The following is a 13,685-nucleotide window of genomic DNA, read 5'->3' as shown; positions in this document are numbered from 1 at the left end:
TGTTGTACCAACTGGACCAGTTGGATTATTGTACCAGTACTGGACCAAAGGAGTATACCTATCACAGTTTGGATTGTTGTACCAACTGGACCAGTTGGATTATTGTACCAGTACTGGACCAAAGGAGTATACCTATCACTTGTGGCCTGGGAGCAATAGTACCAGGTTTCCAATGATCGAGCTGAGATGGTTCGTGCCAAGAGGGGCTTCTTCGACAATCCCTATGACGGTGTTCAGCGACGGAGCATCACACAATGGATTTCTCCAGTTGTTGCAACGGCACACCTAGCTCCCTAGCTATCATGTTCCATCCAGGAGATGAGAGAGGGTGTTGGAGGTCAGCATCTCTTGATGTCACTATAGAGAGAGAAAGGCCTTGCTTGTGGGTGTGCCCGACCTGTGAGAGGTTAGGATAGGCTGAGTGAGGGCCTTTGTTGTGGGTGTGCCCAACCCCTGTGAGTGTAGAGTAGGGTAGGATGGTTGTCACGTGTCAGCCCAGAGTTGGGGGCCTACATCGCTGTCCCTGGAGCTGCAAGGCTGCTCCTGTAGAGGCCTTTTCTTCGCTGAGGTGGCCTGACCTGATGGGCGACCACCCTTTCTTGCTGTCGGCCTGTTGCAGGAGGGGTCAGCCTCCTTTATGGATGCATGGCAGTCCATACCAGGGCTGGAGGAGGTCAGCCCAGTAGAGCCTTCAGCCGGGGCAGGGAGATAGCCCTCCATATGGCTGGCTAGCAAGCTCTATATAGGGCCGATGTGATCGGCTCCTAGAGAGCTGCTGAGTCGGCCTATTGGCTGGAGGGTCAAGCCCTCTTATAGGGCTGGGTGTGGCAGCCCGTGGAGGCTAAAGGTGGGTCAGCCCACCTTGCTGGCTGGTTGGCCCCTAGAGCAGGGGGTCGGCCCATAATTGCAGCTGACTAGGGAGGGGGAGACAGCCTATATATAGGTCCCCCTTCCCTCATTGTTGTCATCTCCTTTTGGAGCAGTGGTGCCTATCTATAGCAGAGGTTTTCCTCACTGTTCTTGGGGGTTTTGTCCTGAGATCCCTTGCATTTCTTTTGGTCTCTCTCTCTCTCTCTCTCTCTCTCTCTCTCTCTCTCTCTCTCTCTCTTGTTCAGCTCATGTGTGGTGTGCTGTCTCTCTGCATGTCTGTCCAGATCCGCTGCTGCACGTCCCACATAAGCTTTGGCTCTGCTCTATTTATAGGCTGATATGATTGGTTTGGTGTGCTTTCAGGCTAAGCATTTCTTGTAATTGACGATTTTTTATGACTGCTTCAGGTTCCAAATCTCCACGTTTGCAACAAAGCTTGGCGTGCGAAATATTGCTTTTATTGGTTCCGGTTTACTCCTAGCAAATTACTTGGGAGCTATCATAGTTGCATATGCTTTGCCACAGGTAAATTCATTCAAATTTTACAGTATAGGCTGCTAAGATGACAAAAATTTGATGATGCAGTACAATTGTACTTATTAATCTCATTAAAATAGAGAGCTTTCCCCATACATGAAGTAATATTGGAGTCCACTCACTAGTTGGTTGCTATCCCAATTTGATAGTCATCTTATATAATCTATATTTGTGTATGATTCCACGATGGGCTATTCCATTTTCAGGCATTGTGTGAAGGCGGCTGAAGCTCCATCAAATCAGTTTCTTGACTATTTCTTGTAATGAAGAAGAGTTTGGAAATGGTCTCTCTCTCTCTCTGCCTCTCTCTTCCCTCCCTTCCTTTTTCTGTCTCTTGCAGTAGAGGCACACCTAGGCACCTCTACTACCCTTGCTTCCTGGGGCCTACATCACATGATGCAGCTGTTCGTTGGTCTACTAAGCTATTTTTCACCTTCCACAGATTTCAATCTCTCTCTCTCTCTCTCTCTCTCTCAATTAGCTGACCGGTTGGTAGATGGGGCCTCGTTGTCTCCAATATCCAAGTACCTGACCTAGTTTCGAAACTCCCACCCCCCCCTTTTCCTCCATGGAAAACTCTTCCCTTCCCCTCCCCTTTTTTATCCTCACTTAGGACTTTTGTACTCCCTCTCATGGCTCGGGATATGTATTATGGTGGATAAGGAAAACGAAAAGCAAAAAATTGCAGTTTGAGACAACATCAAGGATCAAATCAAGACAAGGTACCCTGCAGTAGCAGGACTCAAGTAGATAGTACCGCTACATTTTGTAGGTAGAAGAGAGTGTGTATGTATATATGTAAAGGTTGGAATGTGAATGCTGCACCTCGCCTTTAGGTTAGTTTGTAGATGCTCACTTGTAATGCATCCATATGAGCATAATGGATTGATTGAGGCATCAATTAGGAGATCGTGTTGGATCGCTGATGTAATCACTAGTAGCTAGTCAGCTAGTCAGAGAAAACAAGTTTTCTCCGCGCATATGCGAGGGCCAAGGCAGCGGATGAGGGAGATTGACATAGCCATCCCTGAGTCTTGGTAGAAGGGACTCCACATGTGGATGGACACTAGATGGTTGGGTTCATTTTCTCGGACCAGGGTCCCCCTTGAGGATGATGATCCAACGAGGCAGCAAGCAGCCTGATTTCTTCCGTGTAAGGTCTGGAGGCCTACTTCAGGCACTCACTGAGAGAGACCCAGAGATGGACGGGAGTCTGAATGGGATTCATTGGCAAATGATCAGAGTGGTGGGCCGATTGGGGAAGGAGTGGCAAACTGATCCCCTCAACATCCTAGAGCAGGATGCCCCTAGATGGTGCCTCTGGCTTTGGGAAGGTAGGCCCCTGAGAGAGGTCCAGTGGGATCTAGGAGAGTGTTTTTGGCCTTCTAGAATCGGCCTCATCGAGTAGGTGGACGAGGTGCCCATTTTCTCCTATACCACTCGGATTGGTAGGAGGCTTCAGATGGACTCTTTGACATGAACCCCTTCGAGGGAGAGGCATTGGGTGGCCCAGAGGGTGCCCTAGGAGGTCCGTTCCAGGTTTTGGACGTGCCTATGGTCCAGTTTGCGGCCAAGGAAGATCTCCTACTTCTTCTAGCTGGCTGCTCATGGAGGCTTGCTAATAGGCCTGTGGTTGCAGATGCGGGTGGATGGGCAGTGTCACTGTTGCTCTACTAGAGTTCTGGAGACAATCCCTCACTACCTTTCGAGATGTTGTAGCACAGTGAGGATTTGGATGGGAGCCCTCAGGACTATGACCCGCATGCAGAGCCTTTATAGGGACTACACTTGGGGGATGGTGGCCTAGTTGACTGAGGGAGGTCACGCGATCCAGATTGATGAGGTCTCTCCAGCTTACCGGATACAGGGTCAGAGCATTTAGAGGATAGAGCTCCATGAGTGGTCCCTCCTGATAGTCTGGATCCTCATTCCCCTTTGGAGAATAGCGTGTGGGAGGTAGTAGCCAGTATCATGGTGTGGAACTAGTCTGGTGATGGGCAAGCATCCGGTTCCACCCTCGGCTACCTTGGTCGCCATCAGGCAAGATATCATTTACATCCTGCGCTCCACTTGGGAGCGTGGGACCCTGGGCTCTATGGCGACTGTTGCGAGGCACACACGTTTCTGCAAGGCTTGGCTTGCAGGAGTTGTCTACATATTCACTCTGCGACGGATTCGCTGGTTGTTTAGTCCCCTCACTTGGGTTTTGGCCCCTTTACGAGAGACTCCCTAGGCAAGGAGCTGGGCTTGTCTAGAACAGGCTGGTTTCTTCTTTTAGCCTTTATCAGTTTTTTCCATGCTCAGCACCTTCGGGGCTACTGTTTTGTATGAAGTTTTTCAAGCATTAATAGAAGGTTCCTTTCTTTGCAAAAAGAAAAAAACAAGTTTTCTCCGCTGGCTTGCTCAACATTACACTAAGCAAGGACTATATGCTTAAGTGTGTGAGCACTCTCATTGTCATCAAGAGAGTGCAAGTTGTTGTCTTTGGGCTTGCACTCAGCCTGATTTCAGGGACTTGTTGACAGTTGAGCTCTAACACTTGGGGTGGTGCTTTATGGAGTAATTACATACATACCGTGACAATCATTGCTTTTTTAGGTTGGGCCCATCAATTGACCTTTTTTACCTCATTTGCTTGAGAGCCATTATTTGAGCCATCTTCCTTGTTGAAACCCAGTATAGCTGCATTTGAAATTCCGTTGAGTGATAGAAATTCCGTCATTTGAGAGGATTTCTGTCCATATGACTCTTTTGAGAAGTTTTCGTTCATTCCGCATTGAGAGATTTTTGTGCATTAGTCTCCTTAAGGAGTGAGAGTGCTCTAGTACTCCCTCTACGAGAAAGAGGGATTTGAGTTGTGAGAGATTTCATGAGAAATAATCTCTAGAGATATGGAGCGTTCTCTTCTTCTCTGAAAAAGAGATCTGTACCTTCATTCACAAAGATAGGCTCTTTGAGGATTGGCCCACCTTACTGTAAATCTCGTAGAGGCGGTGGTGTCAAGCCTTCTCGGGAGCTCGAGAGCTTCATCAACTACGAAAGGCAATTGCCTTTTACGAAAGGCACTTCACCGGCCGACCTCTTCCATTCAACGCCAGCTGAGACTCAACGAGCTCCAACACTCCTCCATGAAAGCGAGCAACACGGCTGACTAACGAAGAGTTTGACTAGCACTCCAAAGGCACTAGGTTGGCTTCCAATGAGCCAAATTTGAGCTGCACGCTGCGCCCATCGGATCCAATATTCCACTGCCTACTCCAGCATTGCTGACCATGACCATAGCTCCATCTGCGAACGACTAAGGCAGTAGCCATCTATGAGCAAAACCAACCAATCTCCAGTGCCAGCGGCTAGCCACCTTCTGTAGCGGTTGCTCCGACATCCTAGCACTTTGATAGCTTCAGCTTCTCAAGCCGATCTCCATTGCCCAACTAGCACGGCCTCCTACTATAGCCAGGACCATCTTCTTCATGGGCGACTCCAACGAACGTCTTCGACTCGGCTCCCAACGAACGTCTCTGACCAGGCAGCTTCCTCTATAGCCTCAATGAAGGCTCTCCAACTCAGAGCCTCCATTAACGGAGCAATGGCAGCCTTCAAACCATGAGCCTTCAGACAACTACTCCAACGACCATCGATAGTAAACGGGCCTACGTAGTCGTCTGCTACCTCTCCAAGCTCAGCCATAGAAAGCCGCCCACGCAGCGCCAAGCTGCTAGCACAACGCAAAGTGCGCCCGCAATGCTCGACTCCACGACCTTCTGCATCTCTAAATGATGCCATGCCAAGCTCCTAGCTCCTCTTTGCAAGCGATGCTTCAGTGCCTCCAACTGAATGGGACTGCAGAGGCCTTCTACAGTGCCCTTCTCTCATGCATATCTTCGATCGGCCAGCTTGACTGGTAGCTTCGACCTCCTGCTCTCCAGCGCTTCTCTGCATAGATGGAATCGAAAGAATTCCGTCGGAATTCTTTAGATTTCGTCCGGTAGACCGCATCCCGACACATGGCAACCTGGCCACCCTTGGTAAAGTTAGGATAGGGTCTAGCTCAAAAATTGACACGTGGCAGACCTTATCTGCCATGTCAGTCCTGAGTGCCACGTCAGCATCCTCCCGCGTCTGCCACATGAGCAAGAGGGCTTATCTTGCCACGTCATCTTATCCATCCACGTCAGCACTCCAGCTCAGCAGACACGTTAGTTGCCACGGTGACAGCCACGTCACTTGTGCCACGTCATCATAGACACATCATCTACCACGCCATTTGCTGACATCATCATCTGTGCCACCTCAAAATTGCCACCTGAGCTGTCCAATCAGCACTGACCCTTGCAGGCATAGTTACCTCTTCACATGCACTTCATGTGACCACACCTGTCACCTCATCACATGACTCCACATGCACACCTCTTGCTAGGCAGAGTGCCACATCATCACTGCATGTGACCCACAGTGACACATCATCATTGAGCACCATTGCACTCCTTTTGCCCCTCTACCTAGATGAAGTTGTATCTCTTGATCCATGAAGAGTTTGAGGGCGCTCCAAAAAGGAAAGTCGCTTGTTTTTTCGTGCTCTATGCGCTTGTCACATCACGTGTACATTTCGGCGGAAGTTACACTCACTTTTGAGCCTCGCCGACAAAACCACTTCTTACATGCACATTCGTCTCTACATCGATGCATCTGACCCATCACTTAAAAAGAATAAAAGAAAAGGAATTATTTGCTGTTCTTTCATCGATCGACTGTTGGTATAGATCTAGATTAGAGTAGACTAGATCGCCATAGAGGGGACGTTTGAATCTCCCTAAGTTGCCAATCTAAGCCATGCTCGAAATTCCCGACTAGTACCTACTCGAGTAGTCCATACGCTCACATACTGTTTCACATCATCACATTATTTGAAACCTGACGATTATTAGTTTAGTGAGCCGACTTCAGAGAGTTCAGAGGCATTGTTAATTCAGTGGGCAGATAGCACTAGATTTAATTTCATACACACATGCCACCATTGTAAAGCCTATACGGCTATTTCACGGCATTGTGCACATCATTTCAGCCTTGTAAAGCCTCTTGGCTATTCTCGGCATCATTTGCTACAAGCCTTGTAACACAGATCAGATTTTATATATTGCAGTTCTCCACCGATAGTTCAGAGATTTCACTTGGCATACTCAGTTTTTTTACAGTTGATTTACACAGTGATTTTCATGACACTTTGAGTACATTTCTTGTACCATGTCTACGACTAGCAACCTCAATCTTTGGCATAAGCTAGACAACTCCAATTACGGTACATGGAAATACCGAATGAAGACCATTCTTGTACTTCAGGATAAATGGGAGTATGTCGATGGATCTACACCTAGATCATTGGATGATCCAGCCACCAGTAGCTTTACTCCACCTATTGTCACAGCACCAGCAACGGGATCTACAGCTACACAAATAGTTTTCGCACCTGTAGCAGATTCTACCATTGCACGAGCTCAGGCAAAATGGGATAAGAAAGACAAGTATGCCTATCATCTGATCAAGCAGAATGTGCAAGATGTCATGATAGGACAGCTCAAAACAGTTAAGACATCGAAAGAAGCATGGGATATGTTCGCAACTCTTTATGAGTCCAAGAACACTTCTAGGATTCTCACACTGAGAAACCAGATTAACCAGAGTTTTCGCAATAGCAGTGAAACCGGTCATACTTATGTACTCCGGATAAAAGACTACAACAATCAACTTGCAGCAGTAGAAGAGACCACAAATCCCGTAGAAATAGTTCAAGTAATCCTGAATGGACTAGGAGAAGCATACGAGAATCTAGTCCAAAGTATTGCCATCCAACGGCAAATCCCAACACTGGAAGAACTTCAGTCAGTTCTACTTGGTGAAGAACTTAGGACTTAGGCCATTCAAGCACGAAAAGTTCATTCTAATGATCAGGAATTCACAGCTTCAGACAGAGGCAGAGGCAGAGGTAATTCATTCTAGAAAAGTGGTCATCATCAACAACAAAATCAACAAAGTCAGCATCATCCTCAGTAACATCAGAATCAACAAAGAGGAAATCAATTTAGCCGAGGAAAATTTCAAGCACGAGGGAATGCATCCACCAACGTGTCAAACATTCAGTGCAACTACTGTCATAAGTTTGAACACTATGAAAGAGATTGCCACAAGAAGCAGTACGACCAAGGTGGTCAATCCAGCAGTAATCGAGGGAATTTACGCGGCAGAAGAAATCATCGTGGTGGACATTCTAGTCACAGTTATTTTGCAAATAAACATGGGAAGATGTTTCTTGCAAACGTGGAAATGCAACAAACTAATACAGTCTACTTAGACACTGACTACAATCCAAAAGAGGGTTTCAGCTATCAAGTCGACCAAGCAGAACAGGATCCTTGGTATATTGACAACGGTACATCATCTCACATGACAAATCATCAGGAATGGTTCACAGAGATGGAACCATTGGAAGGTCAGAAAAATGTCATTTACACGGCAGACAATAAATCGCTATGAACAATTTCACTGGTATGAAAGGATTGATGAAAGATGTACTCTATGTTCCGAAGCTCAGCAAGAACCTTTTGTGAGTAGGTCAAATGACGGAACACAACTATCGAGTCATCTTGGACGGATAAGCATGTCATGTCAGCTCAACCGCAACAGATGCCACTATCTGCAAAATGGCACAAGAGATATGGTCATGTCAATTTCAAGTACTCGTTAGATCTCATCTATCAGAATATGGCAATTGGGATTCCTAAGCTACAATTTCTTGAAAAAGTTTGCGAAGCATGCTGCTTCGGCAAACAAATGCGAACCAATTTGCACGAGGTATTTTTGATTTGATTCATACACATGTATGAGGTTATGCCCAGACCCGCAGCATCAATGGTTCACTTTACTACTTGACTTTCATCGATGACTACAACAGCTATTGTTGGGTCTACTTTCTGAAAGAGAAATTTGAAGTTTTTTTCAGATTTCAAGAATTCAAAGCTATGGTAAAAAACTAGACAGACAGAAAGATTAAAGTCATGAGATCAGATAGAGAAGGCGAATACATGTCTTCAACAATCATGAACTTTTGTAGAAGTCACGGCATTCGAAGACAATTCACATGTGCAGATACTCCTCAATAGAATGCAAGAGCTGAAAGGAAGAATGGGACTTAGCAGACAGTGCTAGAGCAATGCTTAGTGAAAAGCATCTTTCGAATCAGTATTAGGTAGAAGCAATAGCCATTGCGAACTACTTGCTTAATCGGTTTCTGATCAAATCGATACAAGGTATGAATCCTTATGAAGCATTCACTGGACATAAGCCACACATTGGGCATCCCCGCATATTTGGTTGCATAGCATATGTCCACATACATGATGATCAACGCAGGAAATTGGATGCGAAGTCATGCAAATGCATCATGGTTGGCTACAGTGAAGAAAGCAAAGCATACAAATTGTATGATTTCATCAACCGAAAGGTCATTATCTCTAGAGATGTAATCTTTGATGAGGAATAAGAATGGAAAATCTCAAATACACAGAAGTTAGAAGCATCGACTTCAGATTTATCTACAGAAAAGGTTGATGACGAAGAGCAAGAATTGCCAGCAACACCCCAAGCAGAGCCACATCAGCTCAGACGGTCTACTAGGAAAAGCAGACCTCCAGTGAGATTGACATATGCTCAGAAAGGCAAAGCAATTTAGGTGGAAACCACCAATTATGCCCTTATGACTACCATCATGGCTGTAAAAGAGTTAGTATACTTCGAAGACTCAATAGACAAGCCAGGATGACAAATTGCTATGAATGAAGAAATGGATGCTTTGTGTAAGAATAATATTTGAAAATTATGCGACTTTCCACCAGGAAATAAGGCCATAGCAAACTAATGGGTATACAAAGTGAAGTACAATCCAGATGGAAGTATTCAAAGATACAAAGCCAGACTAGTTGCAAAAGCAATATGGTGAGGATTATGATGAGACTTATGCTCCAGTAGCAAAGATGAATTCCATACGGTTCTTGATATCACTAGCGACACTCAACAGATGGAATGTGTATCAGCTCGATGTCAAGAATGCATTTCTCATTGGTTACTTGGATGAGGAAGTCTACATGCAACAACCAATAGGTTATGTTGAACCAGGAAAGGAGAATAAGGTTTGCTATCTTAAGAAGAGTCTCTACGGCTTAAAGCAAACACCCAGAAGTTGGTACAACAAAATCGACAAGTATTTTGCTGATCTGGGATACATGAAGTCCAATGCAGATCATACTCTCTATTACAAAGTTCAAGGGGAAGACATTACTATTGCACTTTTGTACGTAGATGATCTGATTGTGATAGGAAGCAAGGATAGTTTCATCAAAAAATTAAAACAAGACTTATCTGCAGAGTTCGACATGAAAGATCTTGGACTTATGCACTATTGTCTTGGAATTGAGTTCTGGAGAGATTCAGATAGCACATTCATGAGTCAGCTCAAGTATGTTGACAGTCTCTTGAAGAAGTTTTATATGACAGATTGCAAGATTGCAGCCACTCCCATGGAACAAAGTTTGAAACTTACTAAAGATTCAGAAAAGCCTACAGTGAATGACAGGTACTACATGCAGCTCATCGGATCTCTTATATATCTGACTATCACTCGGTCAGATATTTATTATGCAGTAAGCTCACTTGCACAGTCTATGGCAAATCCAAATTAATCTCACTGGAATGCAACCAAAAGAGTCTTGAGAAACATCAAACGTACAAGACAGTTTGGAATAGAATACAAAGGAAGTCATCCATGGTTGCATGGATACTGTGACAGTGACTATGTTGGAGATCATAAGACCAAGAGATCGAGACAGGGATATGCATTTATGCATTTTTCCTTGGTCAAGGTGCTATATCATGGTTGTCAAACAAACAACCAATTGTTTCTTTGTCTTCGATTGAAGCAGAATATAGGGTACTCACTACAGGTGCATGTGAGGCTATATGGCTCAAAAGACTATTGTCAGAAACAGATTACTTTGTCAAACAAACAGCCAAGTGTTTCTTTGTCTTCGATTGAAGCAGAATATAGGGCACTCACTACAGGTGCATGTGAGGCTATATGGCTCAAAAGACTATTGTCAGAAACAGATTACTTTGATGAGTCAAGCCAACAACAATATACTGTGATAATCAATCGGCTCAAGCATTGGCCAAGAATATCACTCCAGGACAAGGCACATTGATGTCAGAGAGCACTTCATAAGAGAAAGAGTGTTACTTGGTGGCATCACACTGTAGCATTGTGATAGCAAAGAGAATGTTGCAGACATCTTTACCAAACCACTCGGTAAAGAGCTTTTCGAGAAACACCGACTAGCTCTTGGTTTGACGCAAAGGAAAGACATTTCCATCAAAGGGGTGTGATGGAATGTAATGCTCAGTCCTTCTTCGATTCTCCAGAATCATCATCTTAAGGGAAGGCTTACTTCATGATGTTGATCTTAAGGGAAGCTGTTGAGAGTTCATGCTCAACATCATGTGATCACGTGTGCATAGTACCATCATGTGATTATATGTGCATAGCACTAACCTTATAGAGTGCTATAAAAGAAAGGGTTAGGTCAGATTCCCTAACCTAACCCTAAATGGGTTTGTATATATTCTACATTTTCAACTAAATCTAGTGTACAATTAGTCATTTGTGGTGTTGCCCATCATGTGATCATATGTGCATAGCACTAACCTTATAGAGTGCTATAAAAGAAAGGGTTAGATTCCCTAATCCTAACCCTAACCCTAAATGGGTTTGTATATATTCTACATTTTCAACTAAATCTAGTGTACAGTTAGTCATTTGTGGTGTGCTCTCTAGCTATGCCGTCTCTCCTCATCTCCACTCTTCTCTTCTCCCCTCTTCATATTTTGTCACATCAAAGGGAAATACAAAATATAGATGTCCACACACAGGAACTTGCACATGCTCGTCGACCAGTCACTAAAGAGGATAGGAGCTTACATCAACGAGGTATTAGCAGATCGCAGTAAAGTCTTAGGCCCACATGCTTGCAACCGTGCTCAGTGACGCAAACACATTAACCTTTCGTTGTTGACAGCTATTTTGAGAGCTGCAACATGTAATTTTTTTCAGGGATTCACCTTTGTCCTATAGATCCTGTTGGGGCTCCAATGGCCATTAATAAATATCATATCATATAGTCTCTCTCTCTCTCTCTCTCTCTCTCACCCCTTCTTCCCCCTTCTAGCTCAGCCTCTTCTACAAAAGCACTGCTTTGAGAATGGCTTCTTGGGGAAGACACATAGTTGTCATCACTGTGTCTCCATTGCAAACTCTTACATGATGTATGGTGCATAGAGGAGATAGAACAGGAACAGGAACAGGATAGTACCATGTCAGTGGAATGGATGGAGAAGCGCATCATTCAATACAAGTCGGAAGCTATGTGTCATGAAACCATTGAGCTTGCATCACACATTCACTAGAAGGAATGGTTTTAACATCTTCTATTGTTGATTTCATATTTTGACGTTACGTTGAGAACTTCAAATTAACCGTCATCATGCTACAGCTTGGAACGTGCATGTGTGAAATCACTCTAGTTAAACGTCATGTATTGGAAAAAAAATGAACAATGCAGCTTCAGCAACTCTGAAGTCTTATGCAGGCTGGGATGCTATCTTCCACCTTCACTTCAGGAATTTAAGTATGCAGCTATGAGCTTGTGAAGTTACTACATCATGTATGCATATACTATGTATCGATTCTGTGGCTTTTTTTTTTTTTTTGGGGGCTCTTTTTAATGCTCTGATCTTTGCCCATCTAATTGATATCAGGAGAAACTGTCAAGCATATTATTTCACGTTTAGATGTACTTTCAGTATATGAGAACTGCTAGTGACTACGGTAGCTAGAAAATCCAATCTCAGTCCAGTTATGGCTGAACCATATATTGGATATTGTCCTTACAAAATTGTTTTGATGTTTTCACCTTTGATATAGCTAAGTACAGTGCTTCAGTGATGTAAAATTAGAATTTCCATGAAAAGAATACTGTTTTTTCACTTCATGGTATTCAAACAGAACTGAAAATGCGGTCTTCAATAAAAGAAGCTTTTTAAAATGGTGTTGTGTAGGCTTTCAGAACGGGAGTCATGGTAATTGGTCATGCAACTCTGGCTGCAGCTCTGACCTATCAGGTTTGGTTTTATTACCATTGAGTTTATACGCACCCTTCCAAAACCACCAGGCTTCCTTCCTGTCAGCAGCATATTATGGGAATAATGGTCTAGAAAATTTGTATATTTTGACAAAACGTGATGGTTTTCAATTGTATTAATTGTTGGGATTGGTGTCATGCATATTTCCCCCCTAAATAATGCTGGTGTATTTGCTTTGAATGTATGTATATCGTTGAACTTATTAAGCGTGACCTATGTTGTGAAATGAGTGTTTTCTGCAAGAATATCCTTTTACTACGTGAAATCAATGTACAGGCAAAACAGACCTGCCTTTAGGCATTGAAATAGTGGTCAAAGAATTCTCGTAGAATTACATTCTGATTTCAATAGTGGAATTTCTGTTTGTGGCAGACGTGGCTGTTGGACGCTTCAAAGTACACAAAGGTGAGTCAGTAGCGCCCAGATTGTTAGTCACAATTCGTGACAATTCCAGATGTTTTGAGAAGGGTTCTTTTCACCACTAGGTAATCTGTGAATGCATTCCTGATCAAAAACTCCTATCAAGATTTTCTTACTGAGAAATGTTTTTGCAGGATGCAATTGCTGCATATTATCGCTTCATCTGGAATCTGTTCTATGCAGAATATGCATTGTTTCCTCTAATATGAACACAACTATATTTTGGTTTCATATGCCATTCATGCTTATGTAACAATCTTTTAAAGTGCTTAAAAGATCTTGCTAAAAACCGATTATTTCACGGTATCAACCCTTGTATGCTCGTTCACAAGCCTTTCAATTACAAGTATTTATAGGTCAAGTATTACGGAAAGCTATACATTTTTGTTACTGTCTGTTCTGCAAGTTTATAAATATTTGAAATATCAAAGTTGTATCATGGGGTCTCTTTCAAGTTAATTTAATTCAACTCTTTGAGCAGCCCTAAAGAATGTATGCCAGTTTCAACGGGTTGTTTTTATGTGAGCTTCAATTTGTTTGTGGAATCAATCAAACGAATATGCTCAGGATGGAAAGACATGACTGATTTGCGAGGAAACACACACGTAACGTGATTG

At 43.7% G+C, this 13,685-nt stretch overlaps 1 protein-coding gene across 3 annotated transcripts in view; it reads left to right on the top strand.

Moving 5' to 3' along the window:
* Window positions 1-13,450, top strand: part of LOC147898134 (homogentisate prenyltransferase) — a 74,033-nt gene extending 60,583 nt beyond the window's left edge. For all 3 annotated transcript variants that reach the window (XM_087379293.1, XM_087379292.1, XM_087379294.1), the window contains exons 9-12: window positions 1,278-1,395; window positions 12,565-12,627; window positions 13,021-13,053; window positions 13,203-13,450. In XM_087379293.1, the coding sequence (XP_087235419.1) occupies window positions 1,278-1,395; window positions 12,565-12,627; window positions 13,021-13,053; window positions 13,203-13,277 (289 nt within the window). In that variant the 3' untranslated portion in view covers window positions 13,278-13,450. The remainder of the gene's footprint in view (window positions 1-1,277; window positions 1,396-12,564; window positions 12,628-13,020; window positions 13,054-13,202) is intronic.
* The last annotated feature ends 235 nt before the right edge of the window (window positions 13,451-13,685 follow it).

This window comes from Dipteris shenzhenensis, chromosome 9, assembly GCF_047967505.1.
Source record: "Dipteris shenzhenensis isolate YYH24624 ecotype China chromosome 9, Dip_SZ_1.0, whole genome shotgun sequence".
Lineage (NCBI taxonomy): Eukaryota > Viridiplantae > Streptophyta > Polypodiopsida > Gleicheniales > Dipteridaceae > Dipteris > Dipteris shenzhenensis.
This window is presented reverse-complemented; position numbering and strand designations above follow the sequence as displayed.